The sequence below is a fragment of the Brachyhypopomus gauderio genome, chromosome 1, assembly GCF_052324685.1.
Source record: "Brachyhypopomus gauderio isolate BG-103 chromosome 1, BGAUD_0.2, whole genome shotgun sequence".
In the NCBI taxonomy this organism is placed as follows: Eukaryota; Metazoa; Chordata; class Actinopteri; order Gymnotiformes; family Hypopomidae; genus Brachyhypopomus; species Brachyhypopomus gauderio.
In genome coordinates this window covers 13802294-13814985 of record NC_135211.1, presented here as the reverse complement: position 1 = coordinate 13814985, position 12692 = coordinate 13802294, and the positions used below count along the sequence as shown (strand labels likewise).

At 48.3% G+C, this 12692-nt stretch overlaps 1 protein-coding gene across 4 annotated transcripts in view; it reads right to left on the bottom strand.

Moving 5' to 3' along the window:
• Positions 1–12692, bottom strand: part of znf536 (zinc finger protein 536) — a 134484-nt gene that overhangs the window by 44021 nt on the left and 77771 nt on the right. For all 4 annotated transcript variants that reach the window (XM_076998140.1, XM_076998149.1, XM_076998119.1 and 1 more), the window contains exon 6: positions 7274–8977. In XM_076998140.1, coding sequence (XP_076854255.1) covers positions 7274–8977 — 1704 coding nt within the window. The remainder of the gene's footprint in view (positions 1–7273; positions 8978–12692) is intronic.

The following is a 12692-nucleotide window of genomic DNA, read 5'->3' as shown; positions in this document are numbered from 1 at the left end:
AAGGTGTTAATTCACCTTGGTGCTAGTTAAAATGGTAATACTGAACATGCGAAATAGCGCCTCGCCTTCAGACCGACAACTGAACCTCGCACTCTACGCAGTGAATGAGAGAGAGAGAGAGACTGAGAGATGGAGAGAGAGAGAGAGAGAGAGAGAGAGAGAGGTTCCCTCTGGCAATACGCTGTGAGAGAGGAGAGGCGTGGGAGAGAGAGAGGGGCCTGATATGCCTTGTCAGGAGTTCGCCTTTAGACTACAATAAGAGTGTTTGACAGGTCTTAAACGTAGCACAATAGTCTCCTCTGAGGCTGACAGTGTTCTTACACACAGACATGGTTAGAACAGACTAAGGATAATGATATAAGCAGGCAGAGGCTACCACTGGCAGACACTTTATCCCCAGGGTGGGAAAGAGGTGATTCTTGACCTCACAGGTTAATAGTAGCCCTTATTATATTTGTCTGCCCCCCAAGCCACCCCCCCCCCCCCCTGCCCGCCCCCTCCGGCCTACCTCTCCCCAGCCATGACCCTGCATTAAGAAAACTGTGCATGTGCTTAAAAAGATTATACGTCTGTACTTTCTGACCCTCAGACTGTGTGTATGATCTGAGTGCAGCAGGCTGTACCGCCTCTCTACGGTAGCCCAAGCAGGGGCTGTGACGATGCTAGCGCGCTAACACGAGCCGTATTACAGCTAATTAGCCACCTGATGAGGACACTATTACTGGCAATTATGAAGTTGCAGGCTAGGACTGCCTTTAAAAACTCCCTGTTTCTTTTCACCACAAGGGAGATGACAGCGAGAAACAAATAGAACATAAAAACAACAACAAAGAAGATATCAAAAGATATGTTTGTTTTGACTCTCGCCCCCCCCACCTCACACATGCACACAAACTACTCTGTAAATTAGGAGACTGTGGTAATTGCTGGGTAGCAAATTGAAAAAGCCATGAAGATGACAGGAAGAGGCAATAATGTCGTATTTGTGTACCTGTGTGTGTGTGGCTTCGGGTTATTTTTCCTCATACAATACTATAACCCAAAGTGTTACATACATGAAGGCTCTGTGATATAAGAAACAAGTGTCTCTCGACTTGAGTTGAAAGTTTGTGTTCAGCATATTGCATGTGAGCATTGGGTTATGGTGTGTGTGTGTGTGTGTGTGTGTGTGTGTGTGGGGGGGGGGGGTGGCTCTCTCTGTTGTCATTTCTGGGTGTGAGGAGATAGTAGGGAAGGATCCCATGATGCTCTGCATCTGTGAGCATGCTCCGTCTGGCCCAGGTGCCATATGTTTTTAATTATCATAATGGCTTTAAAGACCCTGTTCAGAAGGACACACACATATGAGTCTTTTAGTACCATATTCACTGGTTACTGTAAAAATAGCTGGAAAAAAAGAGGGAAAAAAGAGAGAGAGAGAGAGAGAGAGAGAGAGAGGGAGGCTAGAGGCTGACAAGAAGACAGAAAACAGAGCACTGTCTCTGACCTGCACCGGGCTGAGGTCGTGACCCGCCCAGGGAGAGAGGCTGATCCTACAGCCTCCTGACAGTGATAATTGGCCACTAGTGACATGAACACCGCTTACAAGCAAGAAGACAACCAACCACCGACCACCCCCACGCTTCTCAACACACGCACACGCACACGCATACGCACACACACACACACACACACACACACACACACACACACACACATACAGAAAAAAAAGAAAGGGGGAGCACTGGTGAGCAGATTGGCAGAATTGAGAAGGGGGAAAATGCTTGGAGTTCCTACAGTACATTTACGCGTCTGTGGTTTTCTACTTTGCGTGTTTTTTTCCCCCCTCTCCTTTTTACGGCCTAGTTTGTGGGATTCACAAACGCCGTCGATTTACAGGCCTCTCTTTTAGCACTTGAGCCTTGCACTCGAACTGAGTAAGTGTGCGATGATGTATTCAGGAGCCACTGAAGAGTGATAGAGCCAGAGGGAGATTCTTCTCTTAAAAAAATAAAGACTGACGGAATAGAAAAGGGACCTTTTTCGGAGTCGTTCCGCCTCTCTGGTGTATATTAACGCGTCCCTCTGTGTCCCTCCCTCCCGCTCCGTCTGTCTTCCCCAACATCTATAACCTTTTTTTTTTTTTTACTTGACTTATTCTCTTCTCCCAGGCAGCTTCTTCCTCCCTCCCTGTCTCACCCTCCATCGCTCTCTTTCTCTCTCGTTCATCTGTCATTCCCGCTGAGTGGGTTGGAGAGAATGGGGGCAGGGTTCATTGCCTTTCCACCAGGGGGTGTCATGGCCCTATGAACTAGGCTCAGAGAGAGTAGCCACCCACCCCCACCCCCCATCTGGCTACTGCTTGGCCTCTCTGTTTTCTCCCTCCCTCCCTCTCTCCCTCTCTCCCTCTCTCCCGCCCTCTCTCCCTCTCCCTCTCCCTCTCCCTCTGTTCATGCTCTCCCGGCCCTCGCTGCCGTCTCTGCTTGAGGAATGTCTTGATTGGGTAGTAAAAGTGTCTGGAGGGTGGCAGTACTGCAGATGCCGGTGGTAAACACCTGTAGGCGGTGCTCTGATGGGGGCAGCCAAGAGCACACGCACAGCAGAAGCCCCCGCTGCCCCCCGCTCACTGACCTCATCGCGGGTTGCCCCCCCCATCGTGGGTTGCCCCCCCCCCTCTCAGCGGGACTGAACGAGGAGCACACACTCTCACATACATGCACGACGATAAGCAGTCAGCACTATCGCCACCAGCCTGTGTGCTGGCATATCCAAACACACACACACACACACAAGTCAAGTATGGTCGTGAGAGGGAAACAAAAGCAGGGGCATTTTTCACAGTGCCTAATGGAGCCGAGAGAGGGCGATTGGAGATAAGCGCTTCACCCGGCAATCAGCAACAGCAGAAGCAATGACAACGACACCAACAACAACGACACCAACAACAACGCCACGGCCAGACCCAGGGCAGATCAGCCCGGAGAAAGAGAGAGTGAGAGAGAGAGAGAGAGACAGAGTGAGAGAGAGAGAAGGAGAGAGAGAGAGCGCAAGATAGAGAGCACATGTGCACATGCATGTATGACAGAGTGCCAGTGATCTCATCGCTGTTCTCTCTCTCCATCTCTCTATCTCTCCTCTTCTTCTCCACTAGGCTGAGTGGCACTTTAGCATAACTCTAAGAGATCTCTTTTCTTAGTCAACAGGGCCCAGGTTTTCAGACACAAGCTGTGTGGTCCGGGACTGAATTGCATAGTCACCGGAGACTCCTGCTGAAAATGTAAGGTGAAGAGACAGCAGAGCCATTTCTTCATCTCCATCACTTAAAACACACACAAAACAAAACAAAACAATCACTTACAAAACCCAAAACAAACAAACCAAAAACCTTGCACGACTCACTTTGTAAACACAGAAATCTGAAGTTATCTACGGTCTCAAAATCCACACATTATGTTGGAAAATAAAGAAAACCATTCTGCTCAGAGTCTGAACTGTTTGTTAGCTGTAGCTAAAGGCATGTGAGTATGCTAATTCATCACGGTGGTTCAGCACAGCTGACCCATCACAAACTCCAGCTCAGGGGGAGCGTATGACCGCCTGCAGCCATGAATATGCCAGTCAGTGGTGTGCAGGACTTGGGCAAAGCTCCACCTGAAATCACCGCACTAGCGTCCCTTGCCTACGTCTGATCTCATTGGATAAATGAGGTTTTATATCCCCCTTACAGTCTAAACAACATGAACTACACGTGGTGCTTGGCATGTGAGATATGTACAGGGTCTTATTTTAGTTTCTTAGAAAATGCTTAGCATTTGAAGCTGTACAAAGTGTACATAAAGTTATACCACTGACACAATTGGGTATTGATTAAATGATAGCTTTACACAATGCCCTCGCTAGCCCGGTAGAACAGAGCCATTAAGAGATCTAAAGAATACCCGTCTAATCGACTGGTCCGCAAACAGGCCACGACATCACAGAGAATCCAGCGCCCAGCTGCAGATGCCTTTGATTAATAAGCTGCACATCCCTGCAAGGTGGTGGTTCAAACCGCTATTGTCTAAATGTCTGCTTGTGCAGTATCCGTGCAGATTATTGAATTCATAGTGCACAATAAGCTATGAAGGAACTGGACAAAAAGAGGGTTTCATTTGTATGTATGTGTGTGTGTGTGAGAGAGTTTAATGGAGACAAAGGATGAGAACATATCGTAGCCTACTGTATGCATGCTGCGTCAGTACCCTGCCCTTAAACATAATCATCAGAAGCCCCTCACTTTACTGCAGGTCACTTCCCTGGTGAACCCGTACACCGTGGAGGTCTGTGGAGTCCCAATTCAACTGAGAATTTCAAATATTCAAATATATTTGCATACAAATATTTGCATACAAACCTAATGCAAAACCACTTCAGCTAATCACATTTTGCCTGATTTTAATTGAATTTTTTGGAGGGTTCCTCTAACCCTGCTGAAAAAAAAAAACTCCTCTGGATACGCACCGGGGCTGAGATCACCGCGATTAGATAGGTTCCATGGTTTTATCCATGGTTATTTTACATCGGCAGTGCACAGCATCTGCTCAACATTCCCTGACCTACACCTCATTTGCTTGTGTCTTTCTTCTAGGGTTAGGGTTCCGGGGTTAGGGTTTTAGGGTTAGGGCTCTAGGGTCGCTCCATGTTTGGCTACTGTCCTTATTGATTTACGTAACTCTAATGCTTGCGGACGGTGCGGATGCAATAGCCGTTGGTCAGTATTAAATGGCTATCGACTGCATGGCTTCGCTCCTGGGCTGCTGTGGTTTGGAGTGTGAAGGGTGAAGCGTGAGGGATGCCTCAGCGGTTTGGACTGGGGTGGGCAGTTGGCACGCCTACGCCCAGCTGTGCTTGCAATCAGGGAAGGAGGGAGTGTGGCGAGGGAAAATGGGGAGAGGGGGAGGGGCTCCAGCAGCCCATGAGCCTACCCTGCCTCTTTCTGATTCTCCTTCTCTGTCTTCTCCTCCATTTCTCTCTCACACACACACACACACACACACACACGAGCACACACTCACCCCCATGCACCGCAAATCTGATGCTCTAGTTCTGGTGCTGGTACCGCCGTGCCCGACCCAGCGAGAATGGAGCAGTGTGTTTTGTCTGATATTCTGCTCCCTTGCTTCATCTCTTAACCGCGTGGATGTACCATGTCCAGTGCCCGCACACGTCACCGCCACGCGACCGTTTAACCACCAGCAATGGGTGGCTTAAAAAAAAAAGAAAAGAAAAAAAAAAGTTCAACAATAAAACTTTTGTCCTGGAGACAAAGCCTGATCTGTAAAGGTCAGCGTCTCGCATAGCAGTAGGAGAAGTGTACGTCACAAGGGCAATTTTCAAATGCCTTTTTTGATTAAAGGAAGATATTACAACACCAGACATCTACCAAGTGGACAGGGAGAAAAATAAAGCAAAACAAAAAAACAAAATGTCATTCATTTTCCGTCCAGCAAATGACCCCCACTGAATATTAAAAATGCAACAGGTTCCTCCATGACAGACATATTTTCCATAAATGAAAGGTCAAATGCAGCATTAATTGTTAATGTAAACTGTTTTGACGGTAAGGAATGAAACGCACACCACTTCCCTTTCCACCGCACAACAACAACTCCCTCGTCACGAGAGACAACGCTGACCTATTCACTCTCCCATTACCCTTCGCACACGGAGTCGTTCCAAACAGAAACCATCCTCTTCCCCTTACATGCGTTAAAAAAAGATCGGGCAACCTCACTGCTCGCTGCTTTTTAAAGAATCTGTACCGCGTAGGTGTGTAAACGTGATTTGGGTGGCTAGCCATAGCCCTGTGATGCAGTTACTGACTCACAAGCCCTGTCACTTCCACTGACGCGAGCGTGAGTGACTCACGGTGGCTCGATAGGAGTGTTGAACAGTGACCCAAATGTCACGGAACAACATGGCGTCTTCCCTTACGTCCGCTTCCTATACCACAACACCTCTAATGACGTGCACCGAAGGGCGTGTAGCAGCACTGGGATAATCGCTGTTTCCGTCTTATATCGTAGTCGGTGTTGATTAATTCCTGTTTACTAATCAAGTACAATACACAAAGCAAACACGTGAAATGCAGGTACCTTTACAAGTACGCTGTTGTTCGTGGTTAACAGAACGGGTATATTTGTGTGAACAGCTGCTTAATAAAATAAGTCTGTTAAAAAAATATGGCCGACTTTTCTTCTCCTTTAATCTTACATCTATATGCAGTAGGACTGTTTTTCTTGGAGCAAGAATGCCTGCCTTTCTCTGCCATGTTTACAGACTACAAGCAATAACACTAATGTAAAGCTTCGAAAACTAAGAGACTGTCTCAATATGCTATTTGAAAATTAGTCTCTGCTCTTAATGAATAATATATTAAGACAGAGAGCAAAATGGAATATACATACATTACATTGGCAGACAGTTTTATTTCGGCGAAATGAATAGTGTTAACTCCTAGAAATACCTGCACGATGTTTTGCAGGGAAAAGTAATACCCAGAAGCAAGATTCTGTGGGCTGTAGCGCTCACTTACCTTAAACTACTAGGGGCCGACCCGCGCTACAAGTTCAATTCGCCGAGTATTTTTTCATTTGCGGTTTTATATCACTGAAATGTCTGAAAGGGCACAGTGAAATGTGCTAGTCTCAAGGAGCACTAGTAACGTTTGCAGAGTCATGAAAGCTGACAGTTCATTTTTCACAGGGCCATAGATCTCGGACTCTTATAAAGTAATGGGCTTTAGGGAGAGGTCTTATGAAAGCTACGATAGTTAAGTGCTGTGTGCAAGAGATGACACCAGGAGCGGGAGGTCCTGCTCTTCTCTGAAGCAGACGCCCCGAATCCCAGCCAGGGGAGGGTGGTGTGGAGGGAGGGATGAAGTGAGGGGGGAGGGGGGGCTGAAGCCGGAGTAATATAAAATAGTAATAAAGATTAATCTGTTGCTGCTTGTCAGCCCGATGGTCTCTAAACTTGCTTGAAATGAGGTTGAGATCGTTCAAAAGCAAATTTCGCTGCTCTGCTGAGAGGGAGTTGGTATGTTTTGTAGCTGTGGGAGCAGAGTTGTATGTGAATGGTGGTATGAGAATCTGTGGAGTAGCCTATAAAAGCTTACCACCACAATGTGGTTTTCGGACTCGACATTCAGAAAATCGAGAGGATGGGAGAAAGTGTTATCTAGAGTGTACCACATATTTGAGTTTTCTGTCTACATGTAAACATACAGGGGCCACAAATAGGGTGACGGTTCACTCACCGGAGGGGTCACCTCTCTTCATGCCGGATCCGGGACCACCACCTCCTGCTGCACTGGAGCCGCCGGCCAAGCCTCCATTGAAGGCGGTGAGGCTCTCGGAGCTGTATGCCCGAAGAACAGACAGCATGTTCATCTGATGCTCCAGGTGGGCTTGCTCGGGTTTCAGCAGGCCAGGCGGACCGCCCGCCACTGGTGAGAGGAGCCCCAAGCCTGTCTGCTGCTGCCACTGTTTCTCCAGGGTAGGCGGCTGTGGAGGAGAGGGACCAGGACCCTGGGCACCCATGGACATCTTTGACCTCCGAGCATCTTTCGTAGACAGGGGGGATTCGGGATGCATTCGGATGGCCCCGCGGTCTTCGTCCTCTGTATCACCCACCTCCATGTCTTCCTCCTCCCCAGCCTCTGGGTCTTCATCATCAGAGCGCGTCTGCTGATCGCTGGCGGTGGGATCGGAGGCCGACCCTTCACGCCCAACTTCATCATCGTCAGATTGGCCCCCTCGCTCATCAGATGCCTCCATATCACCACAAGAGGCCTTGTCGGAGAGCTCATCTTGGCCACCCATGTCACCGGCATGACTTGCCTGCTGGTCCAGGAATCCAGTCGGCCTCCTGGAGGGTCCATCATACAGGGGGCCAAAGGGCTTGTAGAAGTCGCTGGAGAATGCACCCATTGAGGCCCCACGTGGGTTCTGGTCCAGGTGGTTGGACCAAGCACCTTGACTTTTCAGGTCTCCACACTCTGCCTCACGCTCCCTTGAGTGGGGGCTCTCATGCAGGTGGAGGAGGCCCGGAGGCGGCTGGGCCAGGCTCGAGGCTTTGCCTGGGTGGGACGACTCGCCCAGGAGGTGTTCTTTAGCTTCCTTGCCTTGGCTGTGCTTGGCTTTTCCCAGGTGGTTGGCTTGCAGGTGCAGGGCCATCAGCTCCACTGAGGCCGTGGTGAAGGAGCAGAACAGGCAGCCATGCCAGGCCACATTGTCCTGGATGGTGACAGAAGCCCCAGGTAGACTACCTGCATCGGGCCTGACCGACAGGTCCAGGGGCTCATACTGGGAACGGCCACCCTCGCTTGGCTTGGCGTCGCTGGTGTTCTCTTCCTGACTGGCAGCCCTTTTGATCTTACGCTCGGTGCCCTCCAGGCTGAAGGGCTGGCCATGCAGCTGGCCCTCACGCATCTCCTTCTCCTTCTTCATGGAGCTCAGCACGAAGCTGTCCATGAAGGCCTGCAGGGAGCCCTGGAAGTTGACTCCGTTTCCCACCATGCTCTGGTAGGCCCGCCCCAGGTCCGAGAAGCTGGCTGGGTTGTCACCTCCGGCGGCTGGCCCCTCAGGGCTCTTCAGGCTCTCAGAGCTGGGCTCAGTCCCTGGTCCGTGGCGATCCCGTTCCCTCTCGCGATCCCTCTCCCTAGGGGACAGCATGCCAGGAGAGGCCCACTGGTGTGGGAGCATCTGGCCCCCTCTGAAGTCGAGGCCAGAGGGCATCATCCCTTTGAAGACCCCACGCAGGACGTCGGGGCGTGCGAAGACCCCGCTGCCGCCACTGTTGGTCTTGCCATGGTCGTCCTTTTGTTCGGCGGAAGGGGGATGGTTGGCTGCGGGAGTGTTGCCATTCTGACGTTCTCGATGGTGACGCTCGAGGTGGTACTTCAGGGAAGCGGACTGCGTGCCAGCATAATCACAATGAGGGCATCTGTAGGGCTTCTCACCTGGAGATACAGACACAGTGAGAGACAGAAACAGGGAGAGGGTAAGACAGAGAGAGGGTGAGACAGTGAGTAGTAAAAACGGGGAGAGGCAGACCTAGAGACCATGTAAGTTCTTCATTTAAGAACGGAGATGACAAATCAAGTCTGAAGGAAACAAAATAAGGCTTTTCACCAGAAATAGAATAAGAAAAACAAGGACAACGTCCAGTCCTTCTGGCTTCCCATATCCCATCAACAACTCAACGGCGTCCATCATCGGAAAACAGCCCATCATGGTGTTCGGGAGGGGTTTGGGGGGTGGGGGGGTGGGGGGGATTTCAATACGGGTCGATCCAGCTCGATCCAGCTTCACCGAGTGAGCCATCATTCACGTCAGCACCATAAAAAACATTTCACCATATGGTGCCTTCAGTCCACTACAGAGATCATATTTTCAACTGACAACACAACTGTCTGGATGTTATCTCTGTTCATATGGGGGAGTGGAGTCGAGTGAGGGGATGATGGGGACCGCTCTTCCTCTCTCACTAACCCTCCCTCCCTCCCTCCCTCCCTCTCTCTCTCTCTCTCTCTCTCTCTCTCTCTCTCTCTCTCTCTCTTGGCCTTGTTCGCTGTCAGGCCTCCGCCTTGGTGGTGAGGTAGTGATTCCTTGGACATTCCCTGTTTGGAGTTTATCACAAAGCAGATAAATCAAGCTCTCTGCAGAAGCTCTCTCTATTCCCACCAGAGTGCAACTCTGACCTCGCAGCCCCGAAGTGTAATGCACTTCTAATAAACTGCCCTCATCTGAAAGTCGGCGCGAGCCCGAATGACACGAACGCACACGAAATGTGCACATGTGCAACACATGAGCGCTCCTAAATGGCGACTTCAGGATGGGGATTAAGTAAAGCTGAGCAGAATGGAATGTGCTATAAAAGAGGGCAGGACGCGAGCACATGCAGGAGCTCACAGCAGAATGGGAGAAATGCACAGACAGAGGGGTCTCAACTGCATTTGCATGATCGGTTCAATATCTTGATATAAAATGTATCCTGCCTGCAATTCTAATGGCTCCAAAATGAAAGCCAGATTTGCAATCAATAAGCAATGAACAAAATACTGGGCTACATACCCCCCCCTCCCCTCCTCTCTTTAAACCCTGAAACACTGCTTGAAGGAATCACTGGAGCGGTGGAGTTGAAAAAGAGTGAGTGCAGAGAAATGGAAGAAAAGCAAAAAAGATGTTTGTCATGTATTGTTTGCATGTGCACATGTGTATGTGTGCGTGTGTGTGTATGTGTGTGTGTGCATGCGCACGTGCATACATGTGTGTTTGCCTTGTGTATATATATATAGCTATAAAATGTTTAGATTATACACATGGAAACCATTTTTAACTGGGGAAAAATGTTGCATTGTTACGCAAGACTGAACTGAATGATTTAAGTCTGGCTCTGTAGTAAATCATGGATATAATTAGCAAATGGCATACTGCTCAAGTAATTTATCATTATTTGGAGGGCACCATTCCAGAAAAAGACTCGAAGATCCACAGACCCACTGCACATAGCTTCCCAAATAAAGGGCCACAAATACCAACTCAATACACCATTGATATGAGAGTAAGAGAGAAAGAGAAAGAGAGCGAGAGTGCGAGAGAGGGAGAAAGAGAGGGAGTGTGTCTCATTTATTCTTTTACACTAGAGTGCGTTTGAGGCTTATATTCAAAATAAACCATACAAGATGAGCTTTTAACCCAATAAGTGCTTATCCTCTGAGCAGGATAACAGGGGCTTGGCCTGATTCAATAAGGAAACGTCCCTGATGCAAATGATCATTTTCAATTCCTTTAACTGGACAAAATGATATTCTGTGCACAAAATTAGAGCCAAATTAGAGTGATCTGCTTTCCCCGCTTTTATTCCTTCCACCCCAAGGTTGTGTTGTCATCCACAGCTGTCGCAGCTCCGAGCACCACACGAAGTGCAGGAGAAACCACAAACAGAAACAATGATCCATGCATGCTCATGACCTGCAAAATGTCCAAACTAAACGGTATGCAAAAATGTAAGCAAGCTATGATGTCATATCAATATGTTTAAAGGCAATAAGCAAGCTATTTTCTTCACTTTTCTCTCTCTCTGTCTCTCTGTGCAAGTGTGTGTGTGTGTGTGTGTGTGTGTGTGTGTGTGGGCACGTGCATGGTTTGTTCTTTGTGCACCATTTGGACTCAGTAAGACATCTGCTCCATCATACGTCAGGGGCATGTGTGACATCTGGGGAATATACTGTATCCTGCCTTGCAACATTACACACAATTTACTGCTAAAGGTCATTATGTACCCGTTAATCCACTTTTAATTGATATCCGCACAAACAGCACAACCTCAGAGAAGCATAATGGATCGGCGAGGCTCAGAGGTAGAGGAATTATTATTTTTCATCGTTTAAGATTCAAGCGAGAAAAAAAGAAAAAAAAAGTTTTCTTTCCAAAGCTTTGTCTCGTTGTTGATGGACTGTCTTAATAAAAATTGGGGAAAATACACATCAAATTGCCATCTGGCACTGTATGACAGTCTGGGTATAAATTATGGACAACTCTTGCTGAGAGTGGTACATATCTGTTCCCGGTTTGTAAGTTTGTTTCACGTTGGCCCATTTGCTCTCCCCGCTCGCACGAGTCCGGCAGAAACCTGAGTTTCATCTGGAATTGTGCGATCTCTCACGACTCCATGGTAACCACACCGAATAAACACCCAGAGCCTCTACAGACGGGCAATTAAAATAGTTAATAGATATGACATACTTTAAGATGAATTTCCATATGGCTTTACATAATGGTGAAAAGGCAAGCCATATACCATGACGAGGGAGAGATTGACTGATCTGGAAAGCTAGCTGTTGTTGTTTTTTTTTGTTTTTTTTAAGCCTTTTATGCAGTTTATCTTTGTAAAAACATGAAACTACGAACAACAAGGTGCTCATGTTCTCAAGCGTCCTTCTCCACAACTGGAAGTATTGTTTAGTTTCTAAATTGTCCTTTACTGTAAGGACTATTATTCTAGTTCATGCATCCATTCTGAAGACTTTCAGAGAAATCACTCACCATACAGTAGCAAAACAAGCAGCCCGAATGAGAAACGATCCCGCCCTTGCGAGACGCTTCATATAAGGACACTTTGAAATCTGCTTTGGCTGAACTAAAACGCCACCGCCCCCAACAATATAACAGACTAAACATCCATGGTAAACTTCCTATGGCACAGCCCAGGTCTCTGAACTAGAGTCTGTTGGGTGACCTTTATCATTTACAGTGCTTATGGTTCGGAACGGGGCTACAACTGACCCCAGACCAGCACTTATTTGCTCTCTCTCTCTCTCTCTCTCTCTCTCTCTCTCTCTCTCTCTCTCTCTCTGGAGCAAATCTTCTAAATGCCTCCTTGGCTGTCGTCTCTCAGCAAACGCACGGCGGCGTTCTGTCACCAAGGTGACTAGACACAGCACGATGACCACCTCTCCCCTGTTCCTCTTTAAATAAAGGTGATTCGGTCACTGCACCACTACCACCCCCCACCCCCCCCCCCCCCACCCTCAAGTTATGCGTAGCCATTGTCAGGAGCAAAGACCTTTTTATTTTTTACCCACAGCTGCTTACTGCTAAATACTGCCTTGTCCAGAAGGGGACAATCTGTGTCTCTAATTGCTGTCACTGAAGCCTAGATTCATTATGTGA